Source organism: Solanum dulcamara, chromosome 2 (genome assembly GCF_947179165.1).
Source record: "Solanum dulcamara chromosome 2, daSolDulc1.2, whole genome shotgun sequence".
Classification (NCBI taxonomy): Eukaryota; Viridiplantae; Streptophyta; class Magnoliopsida; order Solanales; family Solanaceae; genus Solanum; species Solanum dulcamara.
The window spans coordinates 15924397-15942994 of NC_077238.1; the positions used below are offsets into that span (position 1 = coordinate 15924397).

General features: G+C 33.5%; 3 protein-coding genes across 3 annotated transcripts; 2 read left to right on the top strand and 1 right to left on the bottom strand.

Moving 5' to 3' along the window:
* Positions 1-4839: 4839 nt before the first annotated feature.
* LOC129875675 (transcription factor MYBS3-like) lies at positions 4840-5664 on the bottom strand. Its single transcript, XM_055950949.1, has one exon. The coding sequence runs from the start codon at positions 5585-5587 to the stop codon at positions 4988-4990; it is 600 nt and encodes a 199-aa protein (XP_055806924.1). The 5' UTR covers positions 5588-5664; the 3' UTR covers positions 4840-4987.
* Positions 5665-12758: 7094 nt separating this feature from the next.
* On the top strand, positions 12759-13400 carry LOC129870426 (transcription factor MYB1R1-like). The gene has a single exon (XM_055945218.1). The coding sequence runs from the start codon at positions 12759-12761 to the stop codon at positions 13398-13400; it is 642 nt and encodes a 213-aa protein (XP_055801193.1).
* A 1782-nt stretch (positions 13401-15182) lies between these two features.
* LOC129875685 (probable transcription factor At5g61620) lies at positions 15183-15806 on the top strand. The gene has a single exon (XM_055950956.1). It carries the CDS (start codon positions 15225-15227, stop codon positions 15729-15731), a length of 507 nt encoding a protein of 168 aa, XP_055806931.1. The 5' UTR covers positions 15183-15224; the 3' UTR covers positions 15732-15806.
* Positions 15807-18598: the final 2792 nt, after the last annotated feature.

The following is an 18598-nucleotide window of genomic DNA, read 5'->3' on the forward strand; positions in this document are numbered from 1 at the left end:
AATCAGCGCACCATTGAAGATCCACACACTCCCAGCTAGTTGGTGAGTTATCCTAGTTTTCGGAGGATGTTGAGTTTCCTGTATAGTTTTGTGTTGTTTCCCTTATTTTGATTGTTGGTAGTCATGGACTTGTCATTGGCACCTCCTAGATTATTGATAGAGGCTTCATAGACCGGAGTGTAGAAATGTTGGATTGTTCTTTTGAGTAGTTCTTCTATAACTGTTTGTTGATTGGATAGTTATTTGGCCTTTGGCCCTAAATTATGAATATTATTTCATTGATTGAGTCTTCCATTGAGAGAATGTGATTGAATGAATGTGTGACTGGACCAGGTGGTTCGCTTGGAGGCCAGAAATGGCTTTCGAGTGCTGGCCACGCCTAGGGTACCCTTCCGGGGTGTGACATTTACGATGGACCACAAATAGTCATGATGAATTATAATTGTTCTTTTTTTTTGCAATTGTGGATATAGCGGTGACGAACAACACTTGGTATATCTTCTTTTGCAGTTGCGGCTTTAGCGATGAAGCACACTTAATGTATCTTCTTCTATGGTTACGGCTTTGGCGAGAACCACACTTAGTGCATCTTCCTCAAAATTGTGGCTTTGACGACGAATCACACTTTGTGTCTCTTCCTCTATAAATTTGGCTTTGGAAAAAACGAGATTGTGGTGTACACCATTTTAGTTTTGGATAGAAACTACTTGGCACATGATCAACTCCATAAATCAGACTTCAAAATATGCCTCCATGCCAAAGATAGAGGCTCGCTTATGGTTGCATTGATCCATAAAATTATTTGAAGTGATGATGTTTAATGAAGAGATGATGCAAACTTGACAAAGGAATTCAAAACGAGTAGGCAAGCTACTTCTTAGTGTCGAATTTATTCTCTCTCTTCTTTTTACTTAGGATTTTTGTATAGGATGATATGTCAGTATTTTTATCCCTTTCTTAGCATTCTTTATGTATAAAAACTTTTGCAATTTTGAAGCAATAAAATATATTTACTTTACACTTCAATGCAAAATATGTGAGTTTTTTCTACTTTGCATGGGCCACCTATATCAAAGTTTTCAACCTAGTGAATTTTCTTGGGCCATACAGATTTAAACTCATGCAGGACAAGGATAACAACTTGAAGATTTACTTATTTTCATGGAGTTTTTGTGACTTTAAGACTTAAATTCAAAATTTAAGAGCTTCAAGACTTGAAAACTTGGATCAAATTTGATGAGTTTCATTACATGCATTTTAGGCTCATGCGTTGAAGAGCATTTCCCTTCATGTGCTATCTTTAAATAGTCTTAGATCTCCTTGGTAGACTCACATGCCGAGATTCGGTTGTGCTCATCAAGTCCTATGCTGCACACCAGCAAATCTTTGCTTTATAGCTCTTCTCGATCTTCTTTCTATTAGTTTTGTTGTACTCCTTTTGTGGTTTAGGAAAAACTTTGGTGATTTCTCCTTCCTTCACTTTCTTCATATCCACATATGGTCCATTAAGAATGGTGTCCCATAGCTCACTATCTTCAGCCATGATGAAGTCATACATCCTAGTCTTCCAACACCTATAATAGTATCCATTAAAATAGGTGGGTCTAGTGATTGACCGGCCTTCTTCCAGATTTGGTGGAGCATCCATCTTAGCAGGATCCTCTCTAGGTGTTAACCGTATAGAGAATTCTAGATCTGATACCAATTTATAGCTTGTATGAGTCCACCATGAGTCAGGGGACTAGGTCCCTTGACCCAATCAGTTAACAAAATTCTCAAGTTAGATGCAGAAGGTAAAATGACACACAATGCTTACGTGGAAACCTTCTTGCTCAAGGAAAAAAAACTCATGACCTTTCACAAAGGATTTCAATGAAAATCTTCACTAATAAGAGAGTCAAGATTCACATAAACAACTCACACCAACTAACTCTAGTTGATATAGACTTCAACAATACACCACAACTAACTCTAGCCACAACTAAGCAATAGCTCTACTGCCCACTACACAAACTACCTCTAGCTGATATAGACTTTAACGGCTAACTCTAGCCACACCACACTCAGGCTACCTCTAGCTAATAACTCATATCTAAAAAGATAAGAGAAGAAATGATATACTATTCTTTGTAACATAGGAGTAGATTTACCATATAAAAGCACAAGATAGAAAACTCAAAATCCAATTGAAAATACTACAACACTGGATTAGGTCCCTATTGAGTGTGAGCAATGTTTCTTCCTTGAAAATGGCTTTTGCTTTGTGTATGAACTTAATTTGCAAAAGATTGATGTTTTTTGTCACAATATTCTCTTTATAAGAGAGACAAAAAACCTAAGAGCAACGCTATTGGTCAAGGCAGACTGCTGTTGCAGCACCTCTGCTGTAGTGCCACCAACCTCTGTCGCTTTACAACTGTACTACACATCCTTGTGCTGGATAGACATTACACTTGGGACCAGGTCCCTCTACCATGTCTCATAGTTTATTAAATCATCAAACACGAAAATCTACATCTGTTGCAGTGCCCATCAACCTCTGTAGCTTTTGTAGCTTTATAGTTGTACTCAATTTTCTTGTCCTGGACAGACATTATTCATGGGACCAGGTCCCCCTATCATGTCACATAGTTTGTTAAAACATCAAAACACGAATATAACATTTTCCCCCTTTTTGATGATGACAAACTATATTCAGTTTGTTCCCTTTTTTCGATTATTGTCATTACTTGCATATTTCCCCTGTCAATATGCTTCCCCTTGTCTCCCATGTTCCTTTTTGCACCATTCATTGTACGATAGTTTGTTAAATCATCAAAACCCAAGATATCACACAAATGTTTGTACTCAATAACCAAAGAAAACCTTGGACGTTAATTGATCTTTGCCTAGATAAACTAGAGCGCCACAAGAAAGGTTATCGTGAACAATATGGGATATATCAACCTCCCAGCTCCCTTTGATGGGTGGATCATCAAGAAAATGCATACTATCCACATAATCGAGATTGCCTGGATTATTTTGATCCTCTATTTCATGCTCGTAGTTCATCTTTAGGGTACCAGAACATCATCTGAAATCTGTACAAGTAATTGTCTACTGGTCTTGGGCAGATTTAAGTGTCCATTTGTCGTATTTTACCCATAGTTACCTTTTGTTTTAAGAGAATTCTTTGCTAAATTGTGTCGGTTTTGATTTGTACTGTGATATTATGCACTGAGACACATGATTAGACCGTGCAGAGAATGTGATGGGAAAATTAACCAGTGGGAGCTGAAATGGAAGAGCAGAGCTTGGAAGCAAATCAAGAGTAGAGTGCTCGGGAGAAAACTAACAAGAAAAACTGGGCTGGGGAGCACTGTTGTCACGCTACCCCAGACCCAGAACTTCAGAAGACCAACATTGGTGCTTTAGTGGGGCGCCACGCCAAAAGCAAAACTGTAGAAGGACAGTGGAGGCGCATTGCTGGCGTGACGCGCCAAGGCTATCCCGATGAAAATTTCCAGCTTTCTCCTAGTCCGACTACAAGAAGGAAAATGGATTATTTCCCAATCCCTTTAAATAGAACATTGTGCATCTTTTGTAAGGGTTCCGTCATATTTTCCAGAGAATAAGGCAGAGGATAGAATTCACCATTAGGTTTCTTTTCTTCTTCCTTTTCTTAGACATTACTATGAATGAAAACAATTATATTTGTGTTCTTGATTAGTATGGATGGCTACAAACCCTTGATCTGGGGTTACAGCTACAAACGCATGACTAGTAGCATAAAGTTGGATTGATTAGTTCGTTTGTCATTACTAGTTTTTCTTGTATTCCTGTATTTCGTATTTTGATGCTTGACCGCCATTAGAATAAATCTATAATCTCGTTGTGAACTCGGAAGAAGGATCAATAAGATAGAACAAGGAATATATGGAGCAAGATCTCTCTTTTGTAACGTAAAGAGCAGATTTGCTGCTAGGAAAGGAATATACCTAGAACGCCTTGCTTGGTTTGAACGGGAAGACATATGAATGCATTTGGAATAGGCTATCACATCCCCTGTCAATGATTGTAGTTGTGAGGCTATTCTAGATAGTTGATTAGAGGTTCAGGAGACCATAATCATGTAATTAACCCTGAGATCAACAACTAGGCAGACGGACAAGTCAATTCAATGGATACTACTTATGATTGCAAAATAAAGTTGTAACCCTGGAATTGTCACTATATATTGGAACAAGAATCTTGACTTCTTCGCTTCTAGTTTTCTCAACTTGCCCTTTGCTTTTAAGCTATTACACATTTCTATGGTTTTTAATTGTTTACTTAGCGGTACTAGTTTGATTTAGAAAAAGTTAATCAACAAGTCCCAGTGAATTCATTAAATTTCTTCTACGGCTTCATTATTCAAGTATTGACAACTTGATATTTTTTTTAAAAAAAATCTACAGGTACAGACTTTGAATTTTCAGCACACTGGCAAAGATTAAAGACTTAGTGGAGCCACACCCTGAACCCGAAAGATTGTTTCATCAGAGGAGAAGGGAGGCAGCCCTTTACCTGATTCCACAGGTTCAGGCGGTTGTTCTTGATCCATATCAGCAGGTTGAACAACTTGAAGTTGGGCGTATAGAAATGGCAGCACCAAGGGCAGTAAGAGACGTGAAAATCCCACTCATGACCAATGTCACGTCCAGTATTCAGAAACCAGCAGCGGGTGGTCGTTTTGAACTCAAGCAGAATATGTTAAGTTAGTCTTGATCATTTCTATAGCTTTGATATTTGTAAAGCTAGTTTAAAACACAAATCTTTCAGGATTAGAGTTGGGTGGGATCAATACATTACTATTAAAACTACTAGAAAATATACTGCAATTGATACCCCAAGTGAAAAGTAGTTTAATAGTTACAAGCATAAAGCTGACAACTTCTACATACAATCTTAATTCAAAATTGGCTACATCTTGTGAAAACAAAAATCATTGGTGTCGTATCTTGAGTAGCTAGAGAGCTAGATCTAAATCATCCACGGACGCAGAACTAGAATGGACTACTGGAGTTGCATTAGTTGATGATGAGACAAAATTAAACTGATAATTGTTCATGTGAAAATAGGTATAGGCATAGCTTCCATTAGGAGGAAGTATGTAGCTGATTGGCATTGGTGAAATTGGACTTTCTTCATTCAATACTTGTTTGCCTTTCTTCTTATTTTTCGACACCAATTCAGGACAAGTATTTGAGGATTCTTGGTCCAAATTAATGTCGAATACACTGGACTTGTTACGTTTGAGTGCTCTCTTCTCTTTTTGTCTGTCAAAATATTTTTGGGCATGGCTCGCTACTTGTGTTGATGTCCTGCTTTGCACAAACTCTCTAGCAATTCGAGTCCAATTTCCTTTTCCAAGTTTGTCCAATCCAATCAAGAACGCTCTATGTTCATCTTCACTCCATCTTCTTCCCTTACTACTACTACGACAACTACTACCGCTACTCATGATCCCTCCCGTACCACTTGTTGATTCTTCTCCAGAAGAAGAAACATTGTTCACACTAATTTCAACCCCAAACAATTTGATGGTTTCTTGGATTTTCTTTGTCATATTTTCTCACTAACTACTCTTTCTTTCTTTTTTTGAAAAAATAGAACGAGTAACAAGTGTAGTTGGAGAAGCAATTTCTTCCAATTATATATATTTATATAAGCACTATTGTATGTCGTTAACTCGCTTTCCGATTCCTAAACTGTTTCGGAGCGCAACTATATGTATTATATTGACACAAAAAGGGAAGTAGAAACCGTGTATCCAAGTACCAAATACGACTTTAAAATATTACCATAATATACTCCTATTATTAAGGCAACAGTACAAAAAAACAAACTGTAGCTTACTGAAAATATACTGCTCAAGGAAAGGAAATTAATAGTTTTTCCAAAAAAGTATTTTATTTTTTTAAAAAAAAATAATAATTTGTGTTTGGCTAATTCATTTGAAAAGTGCTTTTTCACAAGCAAATTGTGTTTGTCTTATATTTTAAAAAAAACGCTTTTGAGAGTCAAGTGACGAAAAAGAATAATTATCAATGTACTTTTAATATTAAGATGATTTTATAGAGAGAAACTATTTTAGGTTTCTATTATTATTAAATTAAAATGTACATATTCAAATTTTCAATCAATATTATACCTTTTTTGGGAGGGCTAAAATCTTTAATTGTTATTTTTTTTTATAATCTTGAAAAATATTGTTTTTTTCTAATTCTTCAAAATAATACATAAAATAATATATAAAATATAAATTAATATATATAAATTTATTATATAAAAATAAAAATAAAATTCTCAAATAAAACTTAACCAAATCTAAGAGATATGCTAATGCTAATTAATTAAGGATATATATATATGCTCCTCTTTCTACTTTTTTAAAAAGCAGAATTTTTTAGCTTCTTCCAAACAGCAGAAAACAATGCTTCTGCTTCTACTTAAAAATAATTTTAATGACTTGTCAACTGACTTAATTTTTCAAAAAAAAATATTTTTTTCTCAAAATAAGTGTTTTTGGCCTCCCAACTACAATGCCAAACAAACTCTTAAAAGTTTGGCTCTCCATTTTTATTTGAGAAAAAGGCTCATCCATGCCATTATGGGCTAACAGAAAACTCATCCGATTTTGCTAAACCATTTCGTCCACATGACGAATGATGATTCGTCCACATCAATATTTTATTTTTTAAATAAGCCAAAATTCTAAAATACATTCGATTTAAAAAAAAAAATTATAAACCCACTCGAAAAAAAATTCAAATACACATAACTTTTTAAATATTTTTGCATTGTATTTAAAATTTTCTCAAACAAACGATAATTTTTTTTCTATGATTTTATCAATCCTTTAATTTCCTCTGTCTTTTCTTTCACTTGATTTCAAATTTAATTTAAAATGTCTTGTATTTAAAATAGGTTAATTTTGAACAAATACCACAAATAAATTGAATGAAATCAAATAAGACATAAGAAAATTTTAAACGTTAAAAATAAAGAATACTTTAAAAAAAACAGGTTTGTTTGAGAAATTTTTAAATACAAGGCAAAGAAAATTTAAAAAGTTATATTTATTTGAGAAAATTTTCAGGTGGATTTATAATCTGGGTGTTTAATTTTAAAAAAAATTAAATGGATTTTAGAAATTTGGCTGATTTTAAAAAAATGACATTGCCAAATCCTCGTTATCCAAGTGTATAAAATAAGTTTGTAAAATCGGATGGGTTTTCAGTTAACCCATAATGACATGGATGGGCCTTTTTCTCCAACGAAAAATGACATTGATAAGCCAAACTTTTAACGGATGACATAAATAAGCTTTTTCTTAAATTTTGATGTCATATTTGAGCTTTTTTTATTAAGTAAACTAATTAAAGAAGGAAGATAAAATATAGAGAGGAGAAGACTCGGGGATTTAAGTTCAATGGGACACCTCTATCTTTAGATAGTAACTATCAGGACCGACTTAATTAAAGAGAAAATTACGCAAATTGACAAACATTACTAGTATATTATTTAATATAGCTATAGTTTCAAAAAATTATGTAAATTGGGTATAGTTTAATGAAATTTGTTGTTATACAAATCTGGGGGCTCATATACAAATCTGGAAGCGAATATTCAAATCTCTAAATCAAATTTATATTTTCTTTGATATTTGTATATTTTGGAGCTCATATACAAATTTGTGGGGCACATATACTAATCTCTAAATATTTGTATTTGTATACAAAGCAAATTTAGAGGTTTATATATAAATTTCTAAAGCAAATTTGTATTTGTATATAAATATAAATACAAATGCAGTATAATGCAGCGAGCTATACAAATAAAAAGCCTAATTTGTATAATACAGCGAGACATACAAACGGAAATTGACATAGCAACTGAAACTATAGCTATGGAATGTAATTAGGCAAACTATACCAAAGGAGCCTAATTATCTTTCAAATCTTTTCTATTTTTGAGAGTTCCCCTTAATTAAATAAGACACATGCATTAGCCCCCAGATTTTAAGGGCCTCCAGTTTTTAGCAAGAATAAATTATCATGTGTTGATATTTTTCATAGAGAAAAATAATTATTTATGATAAAAAGTACATTTAAATATATATATATATATATATATATATATATATATATATATATATATATATATATTATTGTATTCTCTTTAACTCCATCCAAATAGAAGAAATCAAGAAAATATTGTTTTGTTTTGTTACACTCTCTCCGTTAATATTCACATTTTTTAACTGCTTTTATACTCTCTTTTTAATTGCTTTTATACTCTCTTTTTTAATTTTTGATAAGTTAGAGTATTACTCCTTCAAGAATATGAATCAATAGTTGAAAAATGTTGAACAAAATGAATTGTAAATTCTTTTTCCATTTCTTTTTAGATTTCCAAGCATTACAACAAGCATAATAAAATATGGAGTATACCAAGTTATCAACTTCTTGAATCAGATTTTATAATTCTAGCTCTTATCTTTATTTGAAAGTTATCTACTTATTACTAATAGAATTATGTTAACAATTCATGTAACGATTGCCTCCGTGAAATGATGTTTTCAATGTTGAATTGACAAAATTATAATTAAAACTAATAATTAAAAAAAATTGAATAAATCATTTATATCTCAAGTAGAAAAGGAGTACGTCACTGACGCCTCGTAATCTCAAAATTTAGTAAGTCAATTGATCTAGGTGGTACGACTCCCATTAAAACCAATTTAGAATAAAAACGAGTAAAACAATATTTCATCATGAACGATAATTATGTCAATGCATGAGCCGAGATCGTATCATAAAATCTGTGAGAATGAACAAACAATGCAATGCATGCCATCACCAGCATTCAAACAAGACACTCAAAGTCAAATAAATATAAGTCCATCAAGCCACACCATTAAAGTAGAGAGTACTAACTTGGGATCCAACTAGTCCTCGTACATAGCCTGGGGCACAACAATAAATTCATAAGCTCAAATAAGATACAACAGGCGTTTCGCTAAAAAAGAAGAGAAGGGATCAAAAAGAGCTTTCAAATTAATAAAAGAGGGAGCTAAGCCAAGTCATACCACAAGCTAGGCCACAAGCCTAAACTAAGGATTTCTCGAGACTATGCTAGTTAAGGCTCAACCGGAGTCAAGAAAACAGAGTAGAGGGAAGCAAACTCAATACTCGGTCATTACCAACCTATATCACATGTAATTCATACTTAAACATTATTTAATAAAGCTCGATCAAAGTAGGAAATTGTAGCCTACTTCAAAACTGATCACGCGCACTTTAAATCCACCAAATTGAAGCTTTTCACATGTGAATCACCTCCAATTTCCATCGCTAACAAAAAATTGATCACGGCGTCAATACAAATGTTTTGACACCAAAATAGCATTAATCGGAGACAGACCCAAAATTGGATCTAAAACGAGATTGTGGACCCGTGTTGAAAATTCCAAAATTGACTCCATAAAAAGATTTATTTTACCTCCCAAACTTGTGTTCCAAAATAGAATACAATTTGAAGCTCGAAATAGCCAAAAATAAGCTCATGCAATAAAAGCTCCATTAAGCTAAAGAAGGATAGTTGGGAAGCCCCTTCAGGGTAAAAATTACCTCAAATGAGTAGTCCCCGATGATCCCGGAGCACTCCAATGTGCAGCCACGAACAATACAAACATGCCGGATTTCGAATCACCCAAAACAAAGCTTCATAGCTCAAGATATCGCAATTTGAAAATGAGGGCTAAAGCTGATTTTCGGAATTAAAATACCAGAAATTTTGGTCGCCAAAAGGTAATTCTGGTCTCTAAAAAGCCTAAATTCTTATCACTAAAAGTCTGCACTAGCAACACCAGATTTTGCTATTTTTTAAAGTCTCCGAATGGACCCTTGGGATTCATTCGGGACTCGATAAGAATAAATCATATATGCTACCCCACTAAATTCAACATTCCGGACTCAATAGAATCTTCAGACTTTTGGAAAAAAATTGTGACAAAAATACCTCTCAAAACCCTTTTATGCCTAAAACTCAACTTTTTGTCTAAACACCCAAAATAAAAAAAAAAGACCTCGAGACCCGAACAAAATATCCTACTAGACAAAATTCAACATTCCGGAGCTAATGGCGCTAGAATAATTCTCATACGACAACTATTGTTCTGAACGTTGACCAAACTTTACTCTTAGCATTTAAGTTTTTCAACATCTCGTCTAAATGCTCAAACTCACACCGGAAGCCTCGGGACCCAAACTTAAGGTCCTTCTAGACCAAACTCATTGTTTCAAAGTTTACTGCGTTGACGAAATTCTCATCTGAGCACGTTTAATAAGAATGTTGACCGAGGTCAAACTTAGGCCAAAACTTAAAAGCTAAAATGCCTAATGGCACAAACTCGCACCGAAAGCCTTGGGATTCGAGCCGACCATGCCCCTAGCCTAAACTGACCTCGAAGGTGCTGGAACTGTCAGAATTCCATTCTGAGGCCGTTTTAATGTAGTTTTGATCGAAGTTGACCATTCAAACTCCAAGAGCTCCAAAACACAGAAACTTGCACAGAACCTAGAAGAATGACCAGACGATCGAACTGTTAGTTCCAACAAGTCATAAATGACTTGAGGTCGCTACAGGAAATCTTTAAACGCTGAAATTATCGAGAAACGAAAGTAATGACCTGGAGGGTCATTACACTCCTTTAATTAGTTTGATTAATTAATCTCCATTCCAAGGAGTAGTATAATTTTAGTTACGCTTTGTTTTTTGTACTGTTGGCTTAATAGGAATATATCATAGTAGTAATATTTTAAAGTAGTATAATAATATATAAGTAGTCTTTATTTATTTCCTTATTTGTTACTTGGATACGTGGTTTCCTTATTTGTTGCGCTCCGAAACAGATTAGGAATCGGAAAGCAAGTTAGCGACATACCACATTGCTAATATATAATTGGACATTTTCTACTTTGCAATTTTTTTCATAAAAGAAAGAGTAGGTAGTGAGAAAATATGGCAAAAGAAACCATCAAATTGTTTGTCGTTGAAATTAGTGTGAACAATGTTTCTTCCTCTGGAGAAGAATGAACAAGTGACACCGGAGGGATGAGTTGTACTAGTAGTAGTCGTCCTAGTAGTAGTAAGGGAAGAAGATGGAGTGAAGATGAACAGAGGGCCTTGTTGATTGGATTGGACAAAGGGAAATTGGACTGAAATTGCTAAACATTTTGTGCAAAGCAGGACACCAACTCAAATTGCGAGTCATGCCCAGAAATATTTTGACAGACTAAAAGAGAAGAGTATCTTCGACATTAATTTGGACCAAGAATCCTCAAATACTTATCCTGAATTGGTGTCGAAAAAGAAGAAGAAAGGCAAACAAGTATTGAATGAAGAAAGTCCAATTTCACCAATGCCAATCAGCTACATACTTCCTTCTAATGGAAGTTATTCCTATGCCTATGTTCCCATGAACAATGATCAGTTTAATTTTGTCTCATCATCAACTAATGCAACTCCACTAGTCCACCGGGCTTCGTCTCAGTCTAGTTCTGCGTCCGTGGATGTTTTTTGTTTTGACAACATTTACCTAATTTTAAATAAAGCTTGTATGTAACAGTTGACACCTTTATGTTTGTCTCTCTCAGGTAAAAGCTTGTAACTATTTTCTACTTTTCACTTGTGGTATGAATAGCACTACATTTTCTAGTTGTCTTAGTATTATGTTGATCACAATTCACACCCAACTTTAATCCAGAAAAAGGATAATCAGTCGCTGCAAATATATTCGTTTAAAGAGTCATGTATCGACTCACCTTATTATGCCTTCGTGGCATGGACACAAATTGAGTAAGAAATTTTTGAGGAAATTCTCTGAGTTTGTGTTAATCATGAAGATTCAGGTTGTAGTATTGTATTCTATAAGATTTGGAATTATTCTCCTTCAATAGGAACTGCTACAATGATGTGTGTTGGGAAAAGGGTAATTAATTAGGTGTGTTTGGACGGTTTAAAAGAAGGTATCCGCTAATTTAATTTAAGAAAAAAGGGTCTGATATATATATATATTTCAATTTTATCATTTAGAGCTAATATACCTTTCGTTACAAAAAATACTAACATATGCCCCTACCGTTTTAAAAATGGAAATCCTACACAAATAAAACTTCATTTAACAAAGTATATTTAAGATAATTTTCTAGCAAAAGAACTCAAAAAAAATTGCTAATAGTTGGTATATCTTATTAAAAAAATTGTATTTATTTTCATAAATATGAGTTTCAAATAATGAACGTTATAACAAATATGCATATCTTTTTAATTAAAAGCATGATAAACTTTTCTGTTAAATTCCTATCTAAATTTTAAGATTTTCATAAAAGTAATTCGGGGAAGATGTCTTATTTATAGTTTTAATTTGTCTTTTAATAATAATAATTAAATATATTTATTGACGAATATACATCTTAGGGGTATATGTGTAGGAGTGTCATATTACAAGGGGTGTAAGTGTTGATTTTAAAATACATGGAGCCTATCCGTAACTTAATGATAGTTGAAGAGTGTTTTAGTGTAGTTAACCCATTTGTTTTTACTAATATCAGTTTATAATGACGACTAAAGCCTTTATCCTTGTTTAAATTTTAGAAAGCGTACTCTCTGTTTTCCTCAACTGTAACTTTTATTTCCTAAAAATGAAAAAACAAACAGGGCAAATCAAGAAAATGGGGGAGAGCAAGCATAGCATTAAGCTATTTGGTGTTGATATCAGTAGTGATGATAATGGGGATTCGGTTGTTTCAGGATCAAGAAACAAGAGAAGTGAAGATGAAGACAAGGGTATATCTGAAGTTGAAAAAACAGGGGATGCTTCAAGTTCAAGAACAGAGGAACTAGGGTGCAGCAGTAATAGCATTGAACTATTTGATGTTAAGATCAATTATGGGGATTCGATTGTTTTACGATCAAGAAACAAGAGAAGAATATGTAGTGAAGATGCACAGAAGTGTACATCTGAAGTTGAAGAAATTGAAAAAACAAGGGATGTTTCAAGTTCAAGAACCAAGGAAATAGGCTGTAGCAGTAACAACAATGAACTATTTGATGTTGAGATGTATACTGAGATTCATGATGATAATGGAGATTCGGTTGTTTTAGGATCAACAAAAAAGGAAGGAGATTGGACTAATGATGAACACAAGGCATTCTTGATTGGATTGGAGAGACTTGGAAAACCAAATTGGACTGGAATTGCCAAAGAATTTGTGCCAAGTAGAACGAATATACAAGTTTACAACCATGCCCAGAAATATTTTGCACGACTCGAGGCTAACAATAACAAAGCAGCAAGTCGACTAGTAATGTAAACATGGAACGAGCTAAATACAAGTTGTAGCAACGAACTATTAAAGAATGATTGTGTTGAACTTTCAAATATATAGCTTGGTATTTTTAATTTCATGATTGTATTTCAGATTGAGCACACCATCCTTATGCACCCATCTTAAATTAATTAGGTCTAGCTCGTAGAAAAGGCAGCTTCTACTCAATGTTATATATGCTTCCTTAGTTAACTTTTAATTTAATCACGGAAAGCATATAAAATGAATTTGCTAATGAAGCTACAAATTCAGTTAAGAGGAAGAAATTTGGAATAGCATAGCACTCGAGAATCGTACTTGGAACCCACATGATTAGGTGTATCGAATGTAGGGCTGTTCAAAACCGTCCGCTACCGATAACCCAACTGCAAAATTGGCTTATTGGCTTATTAGTATTGAGTTATCGGATTAACGGATGGAGAATGAATTTAAATTTTATAATTAACGGCTTATCGGTGTGGGGGACGGATTACTCAATTTTGTTAATGGGTAAACCGTTAATCCGTTAAGAATTTATTATATTTTATCCCTAAACATATAAAATATGTATAATATTGATAATTTTTATTTGTAAACCTAAAATAAAATAAGGGTCAAACCCATTTAATTAAACAGGCCTAACCAATTTAATTAAATAGGCAGGCCCATAACCCATTTAAACTTAAACTGTAGAAACCCTACTTACTAGTTACTAGTTACTACTTCAACTCTTCTACAAACTTCTTCCGCCTACTTTAGGTTTAGGAACTTCCGCCTAAACTTCTTCCGCCTAACTCTGCCTCAGAAATTCTAGTAGCATCCCAGAGTTGATTCTACATGCATGTCTGAAGTTGATTTTTGATGACCATATGCAGATACTTTGAAGGTAGATGCTGCTTGTGGACTGCTGTTTTCTTATTATTGTTTCCCACCCAACTGTTACTTGGAGCCGAAACGTGTTGAACTGTAATAGGTTAAAAACCGAGTCATAACCCAACTCACCCAAACTTTTACTAAGTTTTTCATTTTTTATTTGTTTTCTTATGATTTATTCGAGTACCTAATAAAACTGTTTTTCTTGATTATAAATACATACAACATATCAAACATGCCCTTAGAATTCGTCCTACGTGACGACCTACATGACAATTTTGTGTCCTACTTGGCGTTTTATGTGTATTATACCACGTAGGGTATGTGTGTCTGCTTGTTCAATGTTATACAAGTTTAAGTGTCTACTTGTGCATACTCAAAGTTGGAGGGCATAAATGTCAGTCAAAACCAAGTTAAATGGCATATTTTTATATTATGCCATTTGTTTTATAATCTAAAAGTATGGGTCGGATCGAATATTTTATTTGTTTTTATCTAACTCATTTTCGACCAGTCCGTATCTAACTCGATCCGCCCGTTTGTCATCCCTAAAATTTTGTACAAGAACCCTCACGTGCAGAAGATGAAAGTGGCGAAGAATTCTTTTTTGCGATGAATGTATGAGCATATTAGGAGAGATAAAATTAAAAACGAGGATTGTTTTATCATAAAGGGTGTAGGTGTGTAAGTGCTGATTTTACAATTACTGAGTGATATTAAGAAACTTTGGTTTACCGTTGATGAGAAATTTAGAAATAAGTAATAAGCCGTTATCCTTGTTTAATATTTAGAAAGCGTATTCTCTGTTTTCTTGAACTACAGGTTTTATTTCCTAATTCTGGTTTCCTAATCCTAACATGTCATTCCACTCGAAATTAGGAAAGATTACCTGTTATAAATAATTGGATAATTGTTCTGCAACTACATACATTCTAATTGCGAAAGAAAAAACAGAAAATGGTGGGGAGTAGTAATAGCATTAAACTATTTGGTGTTGTCATCAATACTGAGTCTTGGATGAATTTACACAAGGGAAGAAGATGGAGTGAAGATGAACATAAGGCATTCTTGGTTGGATTGGACAAACTTGGAAAAGGAAATTGGACTGGAATTGCTAAACATTTTGTGTCAAGCAGAACACCAACACAAGTAGCGAGCCATGCCCAAAAATATTTTGACAGACAAAAAGAGAAGAGAGCACTCAAACGCCACAAGTCCAGCGTCTTCGACATTAATTTGGACAAAGAATCCTCAAACACTTGTGTGGAATTGGTGTCGAAAAATAAGAAGAAAGGAAAACAAGTATTGAATGAAGAAAGTCCAATTTCACCAATGCCAATCAGTTACAGACTTCCTCCCAATGTTCCCATGGCAAATTATTCGTTGAATGCAACTCCACTAGTCCACGGGGCTACGTCTCAGTCTAGCTCTGTGTCCGTGGATAATTTAGATCTAACTCTCTAGCTATTCAAGATATAACAAGAATGATTTTTGTTTTGACAACATTTACCCAATTTTAAATAAAGCTTGTTTGTTGTAGTTGTTTTTAGCTTTATGTTTGTCTCTTATGTAAAAACTTTCGTTGAATTATTCTCCTCTGATCGTAAGCTTTCTACTTTCAGCAAATCGTATTAATATCCTAGAGTTATTCTCCCGAATTAATTCTAGTTAGCAATTCAAACGACTCGCGCCAAAGCTTCATTAATATGTGAATTCACTTTTAAATCTTCACTTAATTTCTCAAAAGTGACCTTGTCCAACAACAATCTAATCTTGTCATCATTTCTAAATAGAAAACCGAGGATCCTTCAAGGTTCAACAAATACAATTTATAAAACAATTTTTAATTTTAAAACACCTCAAGATTTTTGAAGAAAACTAAAGAATAAACACAGGAAAGAGATAAGTTTGTAAAATTTGATTATAGGGTTTATTACTCTCCCTTTGTTTCAATTTGTTTGTCATGTTGTTTTTTTAATCCTTTCAAAAAGAATCTGACAATTTTTTGTACAAGAAGCTAAAGTAAGTATTGATTTAAAAATACAAGGTTGTATCCATAACTAATTGATAATCGTACAAGAATTTTTAATGTAGTTAAAATTTCAAAAAATATTTAGCGGAGATACATAATATAAAGATAAAGTAATAGGCTAACAATGACAAAGCAGTGATCAAATAAGTCCAGTCATTTGGAAGAACCGTCCACTACTTGTTAGTGTTGTTGTAGTTCCTTTGAAGGAAAATAACAGCAAACCCAAAGAAGCTTTGATTTCACCAATGTCAATCAGCTATATGTTTGCTACAACTAATCAATTGGTTTCTTCTCAATCCCTGCACAATTTTCATCTAACTCTTTAGCTATTTATTTCAGATATGCCTTTTTTGTTTGACCAATTTTGTATCTCTATTACAATTTTGACTTATTGTAAGTAGATGCGAAGTCAGAATTTTAGATTTGAATTCTGAAATTTAAAACATACAACGACCTCAAATATAACATTATCATTATAATTGCACGCACGACTTAACATGTTTTGAAAATATTTAATAACTGCATCATTAGGTACACTTTGAAGTTATCACTTCACCTTTAGTATACTAAGGCATAAAATACAATTTTTCTTCCTCAACTCTTTCTTTATGTGAACTAAATATACGTATAATAAGTTAACAACTCACTTTGCAAAATAGAGAAAAATAATTAGAAATAAGGAATAGCCGAAAAGGTGTGATTAAGGGTCCAAATATTAGTGAAATCGTGTATTTTTTTATCATTTTTCTTATAAAATTCTATGGAAGATGTACACTTTAAAAAGAAGATTGATACTACTAAATAGAAATTTGAGCAATGCTAAACATAAAAATTTTATATCCCTAATTAAAATATTTTTGCCTTTATTAACCCATATAAATATATGTATTGCAAATTATGAAACTAAGAAAAAAAAATCAAACATAAAAAAGGAACCACATATTTATCTTCTTGTCGGAAGTTTTGGTGTCAAAATTTACAAAAGCAAAATAACAACTTGATAAATATAAAAGGACAAAATGGAACAACTCGAACAATTAAGATTTAAAAATTAACTTTTGACAATATTATTACACATTATAATAGCCAAACAAATTGAAGGAAAAAAATAAGAGGAGGAGAGGAGAATTTGGCTGTCCTCCTTATCACTGAGCCATCGCATAATTTTATTACTAGGTTCACACGTTAATATATTTATATATCTATTTAATTTTCTAATATAAATACAGTGTTTACGAAAATGTTATTGAATTTGACCGAACCCCCACATTATACTGTAGCTTCGCCCCTGATTATAAGGTAATTTTTGTTAGTAACTCTTTTAATTTGTGTTTTCACTTGTAGCAGTCTAGTTTTGGCACTGGAAAAATAGTCTTTTTTATGTCTGGAAAAATCTTTCCATCTAATTTGCATTAATTAACTCTATTTTTATTGTTTCTTTCTTTTTTTATCCTTCCCTTTGTTGGGGGGAGAGAGCACCACAACTAAAGTTTGATATGATGAAAATAATGAAAATAAATTGGACACGAGAATTTTACGTGGAAACCCCTCTAAATGATAGAAGGGAAAAACCACGGGGTAGAAGGATCTCACTATAAAAAATGGAGTACATTGTTCTCAAATACAAGGAGAAAACAACAATTAACACTTCTCTCTTGTAAAAGAAACAACTACTAAAGAGGACACTTAAGACTACAATATTTATCTTGGTGTATAACTCTCCTTGTATTCTTACTCTCTCTTTTTGGGATGATCTTAAATGAAGGCAGAATGTCCTCTATTTATAAGGGATGAAAACGCGTTGCTGCCAAACTTCTACGCGTTAATTTTCTTAAAGTCAAAAAGAAAAAGGGGCAACAACTTGCTGCCAAATTTTCGATGCTGGGCAACAACTTTTGACAAAGTTGCTGTCAAAAATTCGGTGCTTTCTTGCACTTTGTCAAAAATTTCGGTGCTTTCTTTCTTGCCAGCTTTCTTTGACTTTTCATTCTCCCACTTGAAGATTTAATTGAGGATTAATTAAGTCTTCACACCATTCTTTCTAACCAATTACTGCAATATTACGTTTCTGCTAGGCCAATAGAAGATCGACACCATATAAACTTGTTACTGTTGATCGGCTTCATAAACATATCTGCCAGGTTGTCATTGGTGTGAATTTTCTGAATATCCACACTGCCTTCTTTCACCTTCTCACGGACAAAGTGATACTGAACTCGTATGTGCTTTGTTCTTGAATGAAATGCCGGATTCTTTGCTAGATGCAAAGCGCTTTGACTGTCACAAACCAGAGCAACCT